This window comes from Asterias rubens, chromosome 21 (genome assembly GCF_902459465.1).
Source record: "Asterias rubens chromosome 21, eAstRub1.3, whole genome shotgun sequence".
In the NCBI taxonomy this organism is placed as follows: Eukaryota; Metazoa; Echinodermata; class Asteroidea; order Forcipulatida; family Asteriidae; genus Asterias; species Asterias rubens.
In genome coordinates, this window is record NC_047082.1 from 1,920,978 (window position 1) to 1,942,131 (window position 21,154).

General features: G+C 36.1%; 1 protein-coding gene across 3 annotated transcripts; it reads right to left on the minus strand.

Moving 5' to 3' along the window:
* Nucleotides 1-272: 272 nt before the first annotated feature.
* Nucleotides 273-7,863, minus strand: LOC117304344 (xylose isomerase-like). 3 transcript variants are annotated; one of them, XM_033788744.1, is made up of 14 exons: nt 7,792-7,863; nt 7,651-7,750; nt 5,540-5,616; nt 5,001-5,121; nt 4,389-4,482; nt 3,926-4,063; nt 3,330-3,439; nt 2,984-3,079; nt 2,807-2,890; nt 2,446-2,572; nt 1,904-2,009; nt 1,326-1,508; nt 1,131-1,205; nt 273-997 (listed from the first exon to the last, which is right to left on the minus strand). In XM_033788744.1, the coding sequence occupies exons 2-14, from the start codon at nt 7,727-7,729 to the stop codon at nt 914-916; spliced, it is 1,374 nt and encodes a 457-aa protein (XP_033644635.1). In that variant the 5' UTR covers nt 7,730-7,750; nt 7,792-7,863; the 3' UTR covers nt 273-913. The 3 variants fall into 3 exon arrangements, with proteins under 3 accessions (XP_033644635.1, XP_033644634.1, XP_033644636.1); XM_033788743.1 differs by having other exon boundaries at nt 7,651-7,841; XM_033788745.1 differs by lacking the exons at nt 7,651-7,750; nt 7,792-7,863 and adding an exon at nt 7,235-7,406.
* Nucleotides 7,864-21,154: the final 13,291 nt, after the last annotated feature.

Here is a 21,154-nt window from a genome sequence, read left to right on the forward strand (position 1 = left end):
GCAGCTTGCAAACAAAATTGTGTTTAAATGTTCTTTTTTGTTACACATGGTTCTTGTATCAACAACCATGTAGCTTTGATGTTGTGACAGAGGTTTTCTCACACGGGGGAGTTTTTTAAGCTTAAGTTTTCGATTCAACTGCCACTTTCAATCAACTGCCACTTCAATGGAGATAATAAATCTTTACACCGTTGTCTGTTTTCAACCAAACTGATTACCATTAAGGAATAATTTTCTATGATTCTACAACAACCCTGTATTAAATCAAAGTACTCTATGTAACACCTAAACCTAAAGTAAAGATATATTAATGGCTTAATTTATTCGGTGACAGAATCATGCTTCACCTCTGGATGAAAATAATTTTTATAAAATGACTCTGACCATCCAGTCGAACTGAACCTCTTTGCATAGTATTTAAAATTGTTCATTGTCAGAGATGGCTTTAAAATATTGGTTTCTATTTTATAGATCTTATGAGTTGTTCTAGTAAAAGTTTAAGACAAAATTAGCCTTCCCCATGAAATATGCTAATTACATTTACGCATGTGTACATACTGGCAAACAATGCAGAGTTATGCACAAGGCAGATGCAAATATGTGAATGCGTCACACCGCCATTTTTGCCAACCAGTAGTGCTATTTTTATGCGCAACGTTCAGTTTACATATTATAAGGAAAGGTCTATTATATTTTTGGTTAAAAGATCATCCTCTGAGAGGAAATCAGTTTACATTGAGCAAGTTTTAAGCAAGATGCCTTTTCGAAGGTGGTTTATATTTGATTTTTATTGGCAAGATTTTACCACAGGCTGATGAACTTTTGTGTTCTCAGTCAAATCTTTTAATTTTGGGTGAATACTTCTGAAACTCACTGAAGCTCAAACCATGGAGGTAGGAAGAATCCTTGAGGCTCACACATAGTGATTAAGCACACACTCGTACTTCTCCTGCTCGCCAGAGATCTGTTTTGGTTCTCCCATTTTCTTCACATAGTTCTAGAAAAAAAGCACACCAGAATGATTTTCTTACTTTTCTTATGCTTTTATACTTCTCAAATTCTGCCTTGGGTATTTATCTCGATTTAGTCAAGTTGTTTAAATTTCAGTTTATTTTTATTTGTATCCTTACCTCACATTCTTCCATTGTTGCTGTTCCCTTGGCAATCTTCGCACCAATACCCTCATTGAAGCTGCTGTAACGATTCTGTAAGAAAAAGTTTGTTTGCTTTAAACCACAAAGAAATTAAGCAAAGTTCTGAGTTGAGAATGTCAAGAAAGTAAAGTCCGGGATAGAGTAAAAGATAACTGATGTGTGTATTCTTACCTGCACCATCTTGGCCATAGCTCCTTCAGCAACCAGCTTGGCAGCACAGCGCAGACCTCTTGCAAAACAGTCCATAGCACCAACATGGGAAATAAACATGTCTTTAAGGTTGGTTGATTCTCGGCGTACCTTGGCATCGAAGTTCAACCCGCCAGGAGCAATGCCATTCTGCTCAATCACAGCCTAGGAAAATATCAAGAAGATTCTATACAATGAATTTCCTTACTAGGAGGAAAGAATGCCCTTATAATGACTAGACGGGGCGTTTCCCTGTAACACCCAAAGTCTCCACCATGTGTGGCTGGAAATGCTACACCTCCATTTGTCTCGGAAGATTTAAAAGTAGGAACGAACAAACGACGAAACTAAATGTAATTATTTGCTTGGAAGTTTTTGATCAAACCAAAATATGGACAACCCAAAAAATACCAATGGAAATCTGAAATACAATATACTGAGGGAGATTTGTTAATACTTTTTTGGGAAAAGCAAATGTGTGTTTTTATGGAATGGACATTGAGTTGAGGATTAAGGAGTTGTGAGTTCACTTCTGTGGAATAATAAAGATTGAAAGATACCTTCATGACCAGAGTGGTATCCCTGACATCCATTGGAAACTGGTCAGTATCCCACCCTAGATCAGGGGACCCAGTGTTGGAGTCAATGGACCCAAGCATACCGAACCTAGAATGAAAAAGGAAGTCAGATTTCAGGGCCCTCATAAAACAAATGTTTATATCCCCAAATCTTAATATAACATAGAAACAGGTTATGTATCGATGTGAGGCTTTACACGAGTCACAATATTGTTGTGCTTCTGTGTCTTTCAAAGATGTAAAATTAATATTGCTGCCATTAAATGACCAAATGAATAATATGTATCAAGGGCTGTAGCAAAGTGGTATTTGAGCCATTGCACATAGGTTCAAATACCGTCCACACTAGATGCAGTGTTTGTTTCTTTCAGCAAGACTTTACACTAATTGCTGCATTAAACTTTATTATTGGCAACTGCCTAGTGGAACACAAAACTTTGTGAAGTTTCTAGTTTTCTATGACACCAAAAATATAAAACGAGGAAATCATGGACAACAGAGGGTCGAGATTGTATGAGACTTACCCGGAAGCCATGACGATGTCATGCTCATAGGAGTGTCCTGCTAGCATTGTGTGGTTAGGTTCTACGTTGATTTTGAAATCATCGGCCAACCCAAAGTGCTTGAGAAACCCGATCACAGTCATTGCATCTGGGTGAAAAATATAAGTAAAGTGTAAAATATTACTCCCTTCACCCCTGCAGACAATAGTGAACAGCGGTTATTCTCCCTCAGGTTTTTCCTAAGAATCACATCTTTCTCTCAGTGTTGCATGGATGCGCAACTGGGCAAAGTAACAAACACAACCTGCTTCTTTTCAGAAACACTAAGTTTGAAGATGTGAGAATACTTTCAAGGGTTTCTGTATACATGTACTGTACCTACCATAATCATACTGATGTCTGGTTGGCTCCTTAGGTTTAGGCTCAATCAACAACTGACCTCCAAACCCAATCTGCTTCTTGTAATCTGTAAAAGAAAATCACCAGTTCAATTAAGTTTTCATAATCACAATTGGTTTAAGAAATTCAACATTTTCCTAATTCCAGCGAACAAACTTACCAACGGCCATCTTGAAGAAGTTTGCTGCATGGGAGAGCTCAGCCATAACGTCGGTGTTAAGAAGGCTGTTGTATCCTTCACGGCCGCCCCAAAACACTGTAATTAATAAGAAGAAAAGTATGACAAACTTTCATGTCTTTACCTCAAAATAGAAATGTTGCTTTTCTACAATTTTGGTCGTGAAGTCAGATACTAGTTGCGCGCCATGGTCAACAGTCTCCTATATTCTCCTGCTGGATGGTGTTACATGTTAAGTATAATTTGACACGGTGCACTGATAAGATAATCGTAAGGGTCTTTACCGGACAGATTTCAAAGAAATATAAACTAAATCAACTTTTCTTACCAAAGTTTTCAGCATCCAGTTTCTTGCCGATTTCAAGTCCCTTCTTGACTTGTGCAGCTGCATACGCAACAACATGAGCATCTGGGTTCGTGGCAGCACCATTCATGTACCTAAAACAAAACAGGGTCAAATACTCTGGTCAAGCATCACCGTGGTGACAATTAACAAACAAAACATGACCAAATAAAATCTATTACGATTTAACCTTTTACTTTATGTCTTATTGCCATCATAATCTCATAGGAAACTTTCTAAGTAGGAGACCAATTTTATTAAGTCTCTAAGCAGATAATTTCTGGTTAAGAAGCGGCCATTTTTACTTGAGTTTCTTTTTCCTTAGCACCCCTAACCGCAAGCAAGGCAAACTGCACACTAGCTTGCCGACAGTTCTTCAAGCAGAGAGCGTCTTTTTCCTTAGCACCCCTAACCGCAAGCAAGGCAAACTGCACACTAGCTTGCCGACAGTTCTTCAAGCAGAGAGCGATGTAACAAAGCAAATCCATTGTAATCACAGTATCAAATTTGTTTTGTGCTATATTTTAAGACATTTTACCAGAACCAAAGTAATTTAAAAGACACTTAAGTTCCCTAATAACCTTGGATTGGCAAAGAGATTGCAGGTATTCCACAGAAGTTTGACACCTGTCTTTGCCATCAGTTCCTTAGCTAGGTCTGTTATCTCGTCAAGGTTACGGTTAGTCTCTTCCAGTGTTGCACCTTCAGGAGCTACATCCCTGTCAAACAAATCCAAACATTTGGTTAGTGATTATCCGTCTTTAGGCTTTTCATTTAATGAGTTTGGAAAACTTCAACCTCAAAACAGAGATGACAAAGCAACTGTACAAATGTGCTTCAAAGCTAGATTAGACTGAGAGGTAGAACGGCCCCATTTTGTGTGTGTAAACCACTCGATGCTTTTGAAAAAATGCTCTTCCTATGTTTCAGTTCTAGATAATTTGTAATTTTCTTTTGCACTCAGCAATAACTGTTTCATTGATCTTTTTTTTAACTACTTGTTAAGGTTAAAGTTTAAGTTGTTGGTAAATAACTTCAACAAACCTGTCATGGAAGGTCCAGTACTTGACTCCAAGTTTACTGAAAAATTCAAAGGCAACTCGGAGACGTCTCTTTGCATTGTCCATGCTCTCGGTACCTAAAATATTAAACAAGTGGCTAAAAGTTATTGCAATTTTGTTCATTTTCGACTAAAGTAAAAGTAGATTGTTTACAGATTTCCAACATGTGATAATTAACAGTTTAGAGTTTAATTCAACTAACCCCTTGTAAAACACTCTTAGTTTGATTGTTCAATGTATGAGGTCATGCTGAATGTTCACATCAAAGCTCATGATATGTTTAAGAAGTTTTAGAAATAAATTTCAACATGAGTTTATTTTCACTAGATATTACACAGGCATCTCATAGAACTTGTTACAACAATATTTCACTTAAAAAGTGAAGAAATTATCTGGGCCAGATTTCATGAGGCATAAAAGCACAAAAACTTGCTAAGCACAGACAATTCTTGCTTAGCATATGAAGTCGCTAAGCATAAGTTTCTGCTAAATAGCTTTGAGAGATTAGGTCCTTATCAGTCGACAAGTTGCTTGCTTGATTTCATGAATAGAACGCCAACAACTCATCTTTGTCCATGACTAGAAACAAACCTACCATCATCCCATGGTCTCTTTATGGTTGGCATTCCAAAGGGATCCAATCCAACTCCTCTAAAAGTATGCCAGTAGCAGGCTGAGAAACGCAGCCATGCCTCCATTGAATGACCATTAATCACCTGAAAACAAGAAGACAATACAGGACTACATTATATGTTTAAGTTAACCCATTTGATTAAAGAATAATTAAAAGAATTCAGAATGTACAAATCTGAAAGTTACAGCTTTTTGTAACACTATTTCGCCCAATTGTAACATTTTATGATTAGATTTCATGCAAACAGCGTTGAAACATTCCGAAACAAAAGGTACAATCTGAACTACCTCAGCTAAATTTTGTACAAAAATTATGGTTTTTGCATTTCAAGAGTCTTCTAACTCAACCAGGCCATGAACTATGAACACAACTTGAGGTGGTTTTTAATCTGAAAAGCTCTTCATCACTTTGTAAAAAAAAGATCATCAGGTTAATCCTTTGTACAGGAATAAAGTGATCATTTGAAGACACAGCAAAGTGATTTCTCAACACATTCTTACCTCCTTTGCATTGTAATGTTTAAAGCACAACACTTCAGTCGGCCCAGCCCCAGGTTTGTATTCTATCTTCCCAATCCCTGTAGCATGAGAAGGGAAAATTATTCAAATATTGAAAATTACTGATTGGACAGACCTTTATTTACACAAAGAGTGACCTTGTAAATGTACATTCCAGGGCCTTTTTGGCAGGCAAACTACTGCACTTGTCATCTTTATCATTGGGGAAATGTTTTCATTTTGTGTGAAAAGTTTCACATTAATACAAGTTCTGAGATGTGCCATCTTTCTTCACTTCAAAAGGGTGATACAAATCATACAGTGCAATCTCTGCAAAATATAAGAACTAGTTTTTTCTTCCATTGAGCTGTGTACAAACTATGCCAACAGGAATTTCAGGCTCTAAATCTCTTCAAAATTTAAACTGCAACTTCTTTATTCTAAACAGGCATATCAATTAATTACCAATCCACCTGTTCATCCACCTGTTCGAAAATAATATACCATAATGTCAAAGGAATGTTTAGGGCCTATCTTATTTTAACAATAATATCATATGGTGCATACAACGATCCAATGATGCCACATATCTGGGAACCAAGAAAGCAGACCCCTACTTAACTCTACATGCCTCATCTGTGTTCTGTTTTAACACCAATTATTGTTTTCTTCAACCGTTGCATATATGCGACCAGTATATACCCCAAGATATGTTTGTGTCATGCTAAATGGGGGGGGGGGGGGGGGGGGGACAAAAACAATTATGAGTCTAAGCATGGTCTAAGGCCTATCAATTGTGAACTTTATTGCCCTGATAATGAATGACCAACTCATTGTATAGACCATGTGAACCTTGTTTACAATAAGTGTGACCTTGTACATTCTTTGAGTATTCTGGCAGTCAAGATACTACACTGGTCCTATGGGAAAGTTGACATTTTGTGTCATAATTTCCACATAAAACCAAGAGTTGTGAAGTAAAAGCTGGTCAAGTTTTGAGATGTTCCCCTTTTCATCATATCAAAAGTTGATAAGAATTAGACAGTGCAATCTCCATAAAATATAAGATTTTATGTTTTCTTCCATTGAGCTGTACACAAAGCATGCCTGCAGGAAGTCCAGGCTCTGTGTCCCTTTTGTAAACATGTGATGTCACAGGTCACATCTTCTATATATGGAGACTAATAACATTCTACCACTACCAGGACTTATGTAATTAGGTAAACAAACTTTACACCTGTTACACCCAGGTCTCTTATCTGAAAGCATGTTTGACTTGTTCTTATATTTTGCAATAACCACACAAACTGGCTTGCTTGTCCTACCCACCCTCCTGTCCTAGTCAGCATTGGATTAAATCAAGGCATGAACACTGAGCAAATAACCTCACTGAAAGTAGTAGAACCCAAAGCTTTTATGTAAAAACTGCTAATACAGTGCTAAAAATTAGTACAAAACCACAGTTACTGAGCTCATCTGAGTCCAAATGGTCCAATAAGCCACCCAAACTTTTGTACATAGATGAACCCCAGATAAGGCCTGGCCGTGCAAAATAGTTCGTTGCTGATAAATTAGCGTCAGGAACTTGCAAGAAGGAAAATAGGAGGGTTTTTAATGTTTGTATATTTTTTATTATGCACGCAAAATTTTTACCTGCCACAATCAACCGATTTAAAGAGCAAAATCAATTCTACCTACCTCCATGCTTTGACTTGGTAGGTGTGGCAGAGACTACACCTACTTATTATGGTACATCATCATAAGTGCATCGATGATCGTGGTGGACCAAAAGTGCAGACTGTATTTTTAGACTGAAACAAATTTGGCCATGCCATTCAATCAAGCTACAACGGCTATTTAGCCTAATAAAGGTACTACCATAGAAATAGAGCAAGTTCTATTCCTTACTCTAATGGCACAACGGGACAGTTCGTCGAGTCTATACAAGCGGGTCTATTCATACTGTGGTATGTGGGTGCATGGAGGAATAAAATGAATAAATTACATGGTGGTAACAACATCGATCAATCATGGAGGAGGAAGAACAACATTATCTGAATACACCTGTGCCCGCTACACCTGTAAACCCACAAACCACAAACTAAGTCACCTACCCGGGAAAAATTCAGCAGCACTTCCATTGGGAGAGTCCCCAGACAAACGGGCTCTTTTTGATTTCGATTCTTGTGACATGGTAACAAAATCCAATCAAAATTCCTTATCCCAAGCCAATAATTAAGAGTTAGATGTAACAACTCTGTTTAGGCCGTGTCCGAAACGGCGACTTCGGTCACTATGCGAAGAGATTTCCTATGGGTAAAGCGGTGTGCCAAGGGCGCCCCCAAATTTTCTGTGTCAGCTTGTTTGTCTTTACATAATGAGGTCAAAGATCGTTGGCTGACCGCATTGTATCCAGGGATGCACAGGGTTTCATCGACTTAATCAGTTTGAGATAATTGAACCTCCATGGTTTGAGATACCTGATTTCCACTTTAATTGTTTCGCGGACAAGTTTCAGTTAGGCCAATCGAACAATACAGTTCACAGCATGTTGTCAAACTTATAGTTATGTCTACGCAAGCAACCCTCCGCCAAAAAATAATGTTCTTTTTCCTCTTCCATAAAATACATGCCCAAAATTAGAAAAGGGGAATACTTTAGAATGAAGTTGCAAACCGCCTTTTCTGATTGTTAATTTTGTAAATTAGTTTACCGCAAAGTGATTTCATTATTTGTAAATGATATTTTCCTCCGTATCTAAATGTCAGGGTTATCATCGCACTCATGCTGTAAATGCGGCCAGTTTACCTCTAAAAAGTATGGCCTAGTCATTGTCACTAAAAGAACACACATAAAACTTCAAACAAATGAACTGCGGCTGATCAAGTACACAACTGGTTACCAAACGACTTACTTGCTACTAACTTCAAAATTAGCAGGAAACCAGCCAAAGGCAACGCTTAGAATTGTTTTTGATAGTTATTAATAGCTCATCATGTGACCATTGTGAGGATATTTGCATAACGCATTCTTACTTAGCCAATCAGTAGCAGGTTTGTCACAACTGTTGACCAATGGCGAGCCTTAAAATGGTTCCCCTAAAATTTTAGCAGACAACATTTTCTCTTTCCTCGTGGGTTGTGAAGGGGTCAGTGTATCCTTTCGCAAAGGAAAAATAGGTTTATTTGTTTCAGATTTCACACAAAATATTGAAATAAATAACAAAGTTATCCTCCTTGAGCCATATTGAGAATATTTTACAAGAATAGCAGAAGTTTTATTCAACAAAAGTTGAAATTTGAAGACATTTTAAGTGGCGCGTAAGGATATAGTTTAGAGTGAACCGCCGGCGCCCCGAAGAAAAATGCAAAAGTGACACCAAGCTCTGGTGCGCTTTTTTCAGTAGCAGTGAAATTTTAATGCAGAACTGACTTTATTAAAATTCTGTGAGAATTTTGTTCACATGAATTTCCTTTTCTCACATTAGGTGTCGTTTTTATTCTCAAACATTGACCGGAAACGTTTGCTGATGGAACCGGCGTCTTTTTCATCTCGGCGGAGGACATATTTTCCGGGAAAATTTGAACTGAATGCAGTAATTTCTCATGGGACCAAGCTCGACCATGAAATGTTTTGTGCGTGTAGGCTCACATGAACACAGCGGAGGATTTGGGTGAGTTTTCAAATTGTTGTAAACTGCAAGTGAATTACAGAAATGCCCGAGAGAAACCGGAGGAATTTGGGGTATGTATGCTAGTATTAGTAAATGTCAAGGGAACATTTCTACTGAGAATTTTCTATTAACTATCATGTAAAATGAATGCGTCTGTGCTGTGCCAACTCAGCACAAAACATTCCTGACCATTTGGGTCTGTCTAGCCCACTAAAACATTTCACAAACAGTGAATTTTAAAATAGTTCAACCTGTGTCTATGAAGGTATTTGTGGTCTAGACATGTAAATAGCTTAAGCTAATTAATCCAATAAAAAAAACGGAACTTAAATGCAGCAGTAGAGGCGCACTACAATGGAAATTGTATAACTTGAACTATTGTGTGAAACATCTGTCTCGTCCGGAGTTGACAATGAATAGGGGTCATGACCCAAGAATGCGTCAATGCATCTCATCAACAACAAGGTTGAGTTAATCCACAGTCTCCTCAATATTCCACTGATTGAGTGAAAATAAACTGAACTGAACTGAACTCAATTAAACTGATACTAAAAATAGACTTCAGATACAAACTTTTAAGCTTGTAAACGCGGAGGAAGCTGACTGTGTGACTCTTCTTCGGAAAAAGAACCAATTCACAGCAACCGTGTTTAGAGAGTGTCCGAGAACATCTCTCCATCAAAACATTAAACAAAAATTGAAGAGTAACTCTTCTCGAGCAATGGACAATGAAATGGTGCATTATATCCAAACACAACAAACATCAACAACAGAACATCAAACATTACAGAACCAAAACAAACAACAGACATAAACTGCTCAACAAATTAACAAAATAAGTAGGTTTTAAATTAATGGTAAAACCTTCAATATCACATTTTTTAGAGCATAATATAACATTTAGTGTAAATTTTAATTTTTTTTAAAGGAATGATAGACCTAAATGAATGAAGTGAAACTGTTTGAGTGAATGGAAGTGTGCATGAGTTTTAAAGTCTAAGAGCTGTACACTTGTGTTGAAAGTTTCTTACTATTCTGCGTGTTGTTTTCTTTTGGCATAATTGAGGATATTGGTCCTCTGTTTTGGCTGTATGCCAGTCCCATAATGTGGACAAGTGAATGTGTTGTGGTAACACTCACTGTAAAATTTGTACTCTTTGTCTCGTCTCCCATTTCCTGATGGCCTTATTGAGGAATTCTTAATCCTCATAACAATATTGGTCATTACAAATAGTCTCCACTTATAGTGGAGCTGTTGTCATGAACACTTTGTGGTCTCCCTAGAAGGTGTGTTTACTAACAGCAGGTAAAGGCTGCTGTATTGAGTAACACAAAAACTAAATTTGATATTATTGGTTTTCAGTAACACATTATGTTTATATCTATGGGTAGAAAGGTGTTCTTTTGAGAACTTATCTTGCTAATTGCTTTATATATTCTACTCAATTAGTTGAAGTAAATTCATAGAGATGTCTAAATTGTGTAGGGTCTTGAGAATTCATGGTTGATGACTTGAATGTTTTCAAACCTTGCAGATTTTTTACTCTTTGTACCATGTGGAGAATTCCTAACCCTCAATATTGGTCAATACAAATAATACCCTCTTAAGAGCTGTCAAAGTTTTTAAAATCTTTAATATAGTCTTCATATAGAAGGTGTTTACAAGATAATCTTTAGGGTTCACATAACTCATGGTTGATGAGTTTTAATATAGGTTTTTCTTTGTGTCTAGTGTATCTGATCTCCTTCTATATTGGCTCATCTGAGGAGTCCTTAATCCTCAGAGTTTGTCAATTAATCTGGGGAAATTGAAAAAAGGTCATAAAAATATTAATCTTACTTGTGTTAGGGCTCTGAGAAATCATAATTGATGAGTACATGTAGTAGGTTTTAATCCTGTAGCATGTGTATGCTAATCTTTTCCTGCCTAACTGGCTCATCTGAGGAATCCTCAATCCTCATCATTGGTCATCACAAATAATATCCTCTCAGTTAGAGCTGTTAGTGTGTAAAAACTTTGTGGTCTCCTCAATTAGGGTCATAGAAATATGAACTCACTTGTGTTAGGGTTCTGAGAAAATGGGTAGTGTATGTAGGATTTAATCTTTGTATCAAGTGTATCTAATCTCTTCCTGCCTATATTGGCTCATCTAAGGAATCTTTTATCCCCATCAATGGTCAATCCAAATAATCTCCTGCTATTAGATGGAGCTGTCGTCATGCATGTTAACAAACTGTTTGGTAAATTTAAGTAGGGCCATCAAAATAAAATATTACTTGTTTTAATTTATAGGGCTCTGAGAAATCATGAGTTGTAGGATTTAATCCTTGTATCACGTGTATGCTGATCTCTTTCTGCATTCGTTTGGTTCATCTGAGGACTTCTTAATCCTCACATCTGCATAAGGGTTGATGTGTCAAATTAATGATCTTAAGATGCGCATAAGATAATTAATTTGACCCATCGTTTTGTTTTTTAAAGCCTGTGGACCCATCTGTACTATAAAACCTTATGGACTCGTGTATTTAGTAGGCATCCCAACTTTTCTATGTAAAGGCCTAGGCCTCCTTGCATATATTAAGGTTAAGGCAGTCTTTTTTAAAATCATCATTTATTTTTATGGTGAAATAATATCATGTTTACTCTTTATCTTCTGTCTTATCTGTCTTGTTCTTTGGCTACCTGGGGACTTATTATCATCAGCGTTGTTGGTTGATTACCTTGGTCATTCTTGTATTCGTTACCGTGGTGATAATTTTATGCCTGGAAACTAAACTTGGTGTTAGTTTTCATCATTGTCTTTCATTCAATCGGCTTATTGAGGAATTCTTAGTCCGCAGTGCCTCAGCCGAAATCATTAACTTTTTATTGCCTTAAAAGGAGGCAACTTTTTATACCATCCCTTGAGCCATCTATTTGATGGCAGGGTACTAATTTGGTAATAGCCAAAGTCCAGTATCCTCACTTGGTATAAAAATCACTGTAAAGTAATTTTGAAGGGATGAGAGTGTGATAGATGAATTGATGAATGAAAGTGATGATAGGGGACTTTTAGGCTTTTAAAAACAAATTATTTATAAATAAATGTAGGTTAAAAATAAGAACAATTTGTAACAGTCATCAAACATAAACAACTTGAACAAAAACACTGCAGTCATACATATTTTGTACAAATTAATAAACAAACCGTTCAATGCACCATTTCTTAGGCAATGAGACTTCTTCGATTTGAACCTTTTTAAGGACTACTTCTTCATTTGAACAGTGACTTCAAACTTAGCCATGCCAAGGCAATTAAAAACTTCAAGATATTTTCTCAGGAATTGGAAAATCCAAAAAGCCACCTCTGACATTCTATGGAATGTACTGCACGCGAACAAGAGTGACCAGGATTGTGCGAAATTCTTTGGAATGTGAATCGACCAGGATTGTTTGAAACACCATGACTTTAATTCTACATGCCTAAAAACAATGTCTGCTGATTTTGGACTCTAAAAACAGTTTGATACTGTGCTATTAGTGATGTGATTTATTTTTTGCCCTTCACTGATGAACAAATGTCTGTACTTATCATTGTATTAAAATATGAAAATGTAAGGATGTATGGAAATCTGTTCCTAATTTCACATTTTTGGTCAATTCATGTAAAACCCAGTAGGCAATATGCTTTCTAGGGGACAAGCAGCTTCCAATATAACATAATGACATTTTAAGGATAAAAAGCCTCACCTCAAGTTGTCATGATTTGTACCAACTACTGACAATGTTACAGTGAAAAGATCAATTATGGAAAGTCAATGTGAACTGAGCACTTTCAAGACAGTTTAGTCACCCAAGAGGCAAACCATCATCAATATTATCAAGATATGCCAACATTTGAAATATGTCTATGGAAAAACTGTGTCTATGGAATTGTCTATGGAATTGTCTTTGGAAATGTCTATGGAATAAGTGCTGTGTGCCAACAAACAATAAAACAGTGGAATATGTTCTGTGGATTGACAATAAATGAACAAAGAAGTCAGGATAAACATTATCAATCACCGACTTGTGCCAAGAGCAAGAAACAATAAACTTTAAAGGAGAGAACAGTGACCGTTAAAAGAAACACACAATGCAACATTCACAAACAATGGACACTCAGTCAAACAAAAAACACAAAACATGTCAACATCATTAAAATAGAACAATGACATGTTATTCTTAATTGTTTAATTAATCAAATGTTAAATTAATCAACTTTTTTAAACCAATTTTAAAGGAGCGATGATGAATGAAGTGATTAGTGTGGGGGTATTGGTACTTTCCAATACCAAGTGTTTGAGCACTGATGAAAGTAATGGGCCATCCATTTTACTTTCTCCTCATATGTGGGTCAACCCCCCCCCCCCCACTTTGTCTTTTTTTCTTCTCTGGTGGGTCAAGTATCCCATGTGTATCTATTTCAACTGGTGGCCATCTCATATTCTTCTTGATGGGTCATTTCACTTACTTTCTTCTACATACTAACTCATTTTCATCTTGATCACCTTTGAACTGGTGTGTGTGCGGAATTGGCACAAGGACATCTTTACTATGTGTTAAGGCCCAAAGTTCTCCCAGAGGGAAACATTGCAGGAAGCAGACCCAAAGGTGTAGCTGATGAAAAGGGTGGTTCTAGGATATCAAGCACTTCTGCGAAGAGGCTGAAGAGGCAGCAGTAGGACAACAACAGGGACCTATGGAGACGCATCGTGGTTGGGAAGCCATCTCTGGGACCTACCTCGGGAGGACGGCTATAGTGAATTCTTTACTATGGCATCCATATATGGGTCTTTAATAAACATTGAAAAGAAATCTTTTCAATATTTATTAAAGGCCTTTATGGACCCCTCTTTATTGTATTAGAGGACTACGGACACATCTTTACTTACAAATAAGGCCTATGGACCCATTTTTAAAGCATATGAACCAACCTTTATTTGTATTAAGGCCTATGGACAATTTTTTAAGGCAAATGGGCCCATATGTTTACATTTGTACTAAGGTATATAATATGGACCCTTCTTTTAAGGCATATGTACCCATCTGTAGGCATAAAGGCCTGAAGACCCATTGTTACTTGTATTAAGACCTATATTGACCCATCTTTTAAGGCCTATCGACCCAACTATGGCATCTATAATTATAGCCCTTTAATAAACATTGAAAAGATATCTTTTCAATATTTATTAAAAGCCTATATGGACCAATCTTTACTTGTATTAGAGGCCTAGATATGGACCCATCTTTACTAGCGTATGAGTAGAGCCTATGGACCCGCCTTTACTTGTATTATAAGGCCTATGAACCAATTTTTAAGACATATTATGGACCCATATCTTTACATATGTATCAAGGTTTATAATATGGACCCATCTTTCAAGGCACATGTACTCATCTGTATGTATAAACCCCTATGAGCCCATTGTTGTCTATAGTATAGACCCATTTTACTCGTTTTTAGGCATAATGACCCATTTGAAGGCATATGAGACCTCACTATTAAAGCCTATCGTTGGACCCATCTTAAGGCCTATGGACCTATTTTAAGGCATATGGACCCCTTTACTTGTAGAGGCATATACGGACCCATCGTTTAAGACCTATGGACCCATCTTTACTTGTCTTAAGGCCTATTTGGACCTATCTATATAGACCTATTGACCCATCTAATCTTTTAAGGCCTATGGACCCATCTTAAGTATTAAGGCCTATGTACCCATCTTTTAAGGCCTATGGACCCATCTTAAGTATTAAGGCATATGGACCATCTTTAAAGGTATATGGACCCATCTTTACTTGTATTAGGGCCTATATTGACCCATCTTTTAAGGCCTATGGACCCATCTTAAGTATTAAGGCATATAGACCATCTTTTAAGGTATATGGACCCATCTTTACTTGTATTAGGGCCTATATTGACCCATCTTGTAAGGCCTATGGACTCATCTTTTCTTATATTATAAGGCGTATACTAACCAATCTTTTAAGGCCTAAGGACCCATATTAACTATGTATTAAGGCCTATTGCACATGGCATCATTTAATGCCTATGGACCCATGTTTACTAGGTATTAAGGCCTTATATGGACCCATCTTTACTAGCGTATGAGTAGGGCCTATGGACCCGCCTTTACTTGTATTATAAGGCCTATGAACCAATTTTTAAGACATATTATGGACCCATATCTTTACATATGTATCAAGGTTTATAATATGGACCCATCTTTCAAGGCACATGTACTCATCTGTATGTATAAACCCCTATGAGCCCATTGTTGTCTATAGTATAGACCCATTTTACTCGTTTTTAGGCATAGTGACCCATTTTAAGGCATATGAGACCTCACTATTAAAGCCTATCGTTGGACCCATCTTAAGGCCTATGGACCTATTTTAAGGCATATGGACCCCTTTACTTGTAGAGGCATATACGGACCCATCGTTTAAGACCTATGGACCCATCTTTACTTGTCTTAAGGCCTATTTGGACCTATCTATATAGACCTATTGACCCATCTAATCTTTTAAGGCCTATGGACCCATCTTATGTATTAAGGCCTATGTACCCATCTTTTAAGGCCTATGGACCCATCTTAAGTATTAAGGCATATGGACCATCTTTAAAGGTCTATGGACCAATCTTTACTTGTATTAAGGCCTATATATTTGACCCATCTTTTAAGGCCTATGGACCCATCTTTTAAGGCCTATGGACCCATCTTAAGTATTAAGGCATATGGACCATCTTTTAAGGTATATGGACCCATCTTTACTTGTATTAGGGCCTATATTGACCCATCTTGTAAGGCCTATGGACTCATCTTTTCTTATATTATAAGGCGTATACTAACCAATCTTTTAAGGCCTAAGGACCCATATTAACTATGTATTAAGGCCTATTGCACATGGCATCATTTAAAGCCTATGGACCCATGTTTACTAGGTATTAAGGCCTTATATGGACCCATCTTTTTTTAAGGCCTAGTGACCCACCTTTGCTATGTATTAGACCTATATGGACCCATCTGTTTAGGCCTACCCCTATGAACCCATATAATTACTAATAAGACCTGTGGACCCATCTTTAAAGGCCTTTGGACCCATCTTTAACATTAAGGTCCATACGGACCCATCCGTTAAGCCCTATGGACCCATCTTTATTTAAGGCCTATGCCTCCTTGAATAACTTTAAGTTAAGGCCATGTTTGTTACATTGTGGAGGCATTGTAATTATTTTAACCCTTCAGTCTTAACTGTTTTTCTTTGGCCCCCCTTAGGATTTCTTTACCTCATTGTTGGTAGACGAAGATATTAGGCTATGTCATTCAAAGTTTAAGTGGAGAGATGGTCGAGTAGGCTAAGTCAACATACTTTTTTTGGTCTTATTATTTATGTTGCCTTCTTGAGGAAATCTTAGTTGACAAAAAGTCCTTAAATTCACATAACATACTTTGTTTACCTTTGTTTACCTCAAAGGTATACACGGTATACCGTATTGATCATACCTTGTCTATGTGATGAGTAACATAACATTCAAGGAGCAGAGCTATTTTTTTTATCCAATCTCAGCCTTTTTGTCATCTGTGGCTCAAATGAGAACTTCTTAATTCGCAGTGTTCACCACAACACCAACTTCTCCATATGTCGGTTTAATATTGATCGTCCATTTGTAACCATGGTAAAAGTTTTACTGAAAAACTAACTTGGTGTTGGTTTCCTTTTTCTTCTGTCCATTGGCTTATTTTGAGGAATTCTTAGTCTTCACTCATCAGTGTTTAAGCCAATACCGTCAACAAATAAGGCCATTTTACATACTATCCCTTGAGCTATCCCTTTAAAGGCAGGATACAATATGTTTTTGGTAATTTCCAAAGACCTGTACCCTCAGCTCACTGTGAGTAAAAATCACTGTGTGTAATTTTAAAAGGATGTGAGTGAAAGTTTAAAATGATAGCTGCATTAATGAATGAAAGTGATAGACTAGGACTTAGGACTTTTAAAAACTAGTTGTTGGTAAATAAATGTAGATTAAAAATAAAAAAACACCTTGTAACAATCATGAAACATTTTAACTTGAACAAAAACATTGCAGTCATACATATGTACAAATAAACAAACCAATCAAAGCACAATTTCTTAAGGACTGCGACTTCTTCGAATCAAACATTTTGGGCTAATTCTTCATTTGACAGTGTCTTCAAAATTAGCGATGCCAAAGGCAACTAAAAACTTTAAGATATTTTCTCACGAGTTGGAAATCCAAGAAGCCACCTCCAAGACTTATTGAACGCACTGCACACAAACATGGAGTGACGCAATTGTGCAAATATTCTTTTGGTGAACAATGTCTGATGATTTTGGACTCTAAAAACAATGTGATATTGTGCATTCATAATTAATTAAGTAATAGTCATCCGATTTAATATTTGCCTTTATCATTGTATTAAAGTATGAATATGTATGGGTGTATGGAAATCAATTACTTGTTTGATATTGTGGTAGTGGACATGAAAGAGACAATCTTTCCAGGGGAAACACAACTTTTAAGGATGAATAGCCTCAATTTGTAAAGATTTGTGTAAGCAACTGACATTGTTACAGTGACAAGTCAGGATCAATTATGGAAAATCGATGTGAACAGAACAAACTCCAGGCAGTTTTGACAAGTCACCCACGACAAACCATCATCAAGTTTATCAAGATATGTGCCAGCATTTGAAATGAGTCTATGGAAAAATGTGTCTATGGAAATGTGTCTATGGAAATGTGTCTTTGGAAATGTCTATGGAAAAAAAGAAGGATCGGCATTGAAAGTCAACATGTACTCAACTGCTTCATGAAAAACTGAACCACATTGGAGGAAAAAAAGATCATCAAACTTATCAAGTGTGCTGTTGTGCCAGCACATGATAATTTAACAGTGGAAAATGTTCTGCGGATTGACAATAAATGAACAGGATAAACATTCTCACTGACTTGTGCCGAGAGCAAGAAACAATAAACATTAAGGAGAGAACAGTGACTGATACAAAACAACACAATGCAACATTCACAAACAATGGACACTCAGTCAAACAAAACCAAACATGTAAACACTATTAAATACAACAATTACATGTTAATTAAACAAATTAATAAATTATAGTTGTAACCAATTTTGAAGGATGGATGGGGAATGAAGTGATGGAATAGTGTGCTGTGTTTCCTATAAAAAGTATGACAGGGTCATCTATCCAACTTTCTTCTCTTTCAACTGGCTAGTTATCATTCAACTCTTACCTTCCCTTCAGCGAATCACTGTTTGAGGAACTGGCTTCTCTTTAGCCAACAGCACCACCATCTCTATTAAACCCCACAAACTATTTTACTTGTCCAACTTTTCATATCAAAGTTGTTCTAAACAACTTTGATTTGAAAATGGTGAATGAATAGCAATAAGTATTAAGGATGCGAAAGCACAGTGAATGAATATGAAGAGGTGAAAGTGAGATTAACAATATTAATTTAATAAAATTAATTAGGTTAAAGAAATTTAATACAAAACAAAAAACATTTATATACAAAACAAAAAAAATAATTAACACAGCAAAATTACATTCTGTCCATCAAACACTATAATTAAACAAAATGTTCATCTGTTCAGAAAACAAGAGAACTCAGTGAAACTGCTTCAGTAAGCACTGCTTATTAACTCTGAACTAAGTGCTGCAAGTTTGTTGCCAGCCAAGAACTGTTTGGGAAATATGGTCTCAACAAGTCTCAACTCACTAAGTGTGAAGGAAATTTTCTCTCTATAGCCATGGAAACGATAGACAACTGACTCTTCAAAATGACATAAATGCCTCCAAGATGTTGCTCAAAATCAAGATTGAAAATTTGCATAGGATGGATTTATAATTTTTAAATGACAAGTGGAACATATCAAAATCTTGTGTGCATTGTTAAGAATCTGTAAATTTTCCTTGTGGTTTATAACAATTGATTATCATTACACTGTAATATACTTGGTTGCTATTATCTTTTAAGAAAAAAGAGGATGTAACTGCATAAAGCAGTGTAACTGCATAAAGCAGTTGTTTTTTATCCTGCAACCATTTCTACCTTCCTGTGATAGGCAAGGTTCAGGTTTTACTTGGTGTATGTGGTTTACAGGCATTGATAATAATTACCTGTAATACACTTGGTGAATATTTTGTATTTGAAGAAAAAAAAGATGATGTAACTGCATAAAGCAGTTGTTCCCCCCCCCCCCCCCCATACTCATTTCTACCTCCCTATACTTGCTGTATGGATGTGGTTTACATGCATTGTTGACTATTCACTCAGATTGAATAGCGCCCTCTCTAGACACAACAAACTTTTTAATGTACTGGTGGGGCAAAAGGAGTTTGGTGTCCATGAAGTTCTTTGGTTGTCAATTGTGTCTATTATTTTTGTCAATTGTGTCTTATTATTTTTGTCAATTTTGTCCATTATTTTTGTCAATTTTGTCCATTATTTTTGTCAATTTTGTCCATTATTTTAAATGAAGAGATTTTCAAAACAAAATTTAATCGACGGTGTTGAATTTGAAATCAAATAAAAAAAAAGTTTGAAATAAAAACAAATTAAAACAGTTCTACCACCAAGTTGCTGAGGATATGATGAAGAATCACCATCACACTCGTATAGGTAATTAAATTGTTTTCCTTTTTTTGAAAGACCACCATAAATTTGTTGTTTCTGCAGCAAACATATTTTTTTTTAAGACTCAATTTATGTACCTAGGCCATGTAACTTAGTTTAACCTAGATACCAGACTGTAGGCTTACCTCTAAAAAGAAATTACTTCTAATTGATTCAAGATTACACTTACTTCATTTCCGTCGGGCTACTTGGTAATTAGCTTTTAATCTGTTTTTTTAAAGAAAATAACGGTTTAATATAAGATTATTTTTCAACAGATGACAAATCTACCCCCCCCCCCCCTGCAGTTTCATGCCCTTTTCAAGTATGTCTAGGCCTACATTTAACTGTTATTAAAACAAGAAATAAGATTATTTTCCTACAGATGATAAGCTTTTCACCATAATAATTTTCTTCTAATTTATATGATTTTGAAGTAGGCTAATGGCTATTTTTCAAATTGCCATGCTTTTTTACTTGAAGTATATGAGTTATAGGCCTACATTTAAATGTTATTCATTATTGCAAGAAATTAGAAACAAAATGAAGGCCTAAGATAAGATGGTATACCTAGATGAAAATACATTTCTTCTATAAATTAGTATAAATTTGAAGTAGATGACAAGTTTTACATGTTTTGGGATGAATTTTAAGTAGGCCTAGGCAATCACAATTGAAATAAATAAATAAATGAGTAAAATAAATAAAATGAAATTTGTTTAAATAAAATTTGATAAGTCTAACACTTTCTTTTAGTTTATGAATTTGAGGTAGGCCTAATGACTATTTTGTAAAATTCCATTCCATGTCTTCTTTGAAGTAGGCTGATATGTAAATTTTAATCAGAATTGGCTTGGGAAAAAATGTTAGGCCTAAATTTAGATAATTTCCAATGAATGGTTTTAACACCAAATATCATTTTCCTGTAATTAATACGATAGTGATGACATTTGTTTAGGCCTAATGATGGGATTTTTATCCGACACACACAAATAAATGATCTTAATACATAAATGTTTTTAGAAGGGAATGACTTAGTATACTGGTTCAGAATAATGCAAGACAGTCAAATTAGGCCTAGAATTACCTATTGATACAAGGTTTAGAACTAGAACTTAAAGATGACACATGCCAGTTTTCATTAAAGCTATAGGGCAGGCGATTTTTTTTAGATAGTGCGTTTTAATGTTTAGGCTTAATTAATTGTATTTTTATAAGGTGTTTGAAAGACATGGAAAACATGGATTATTTTTAG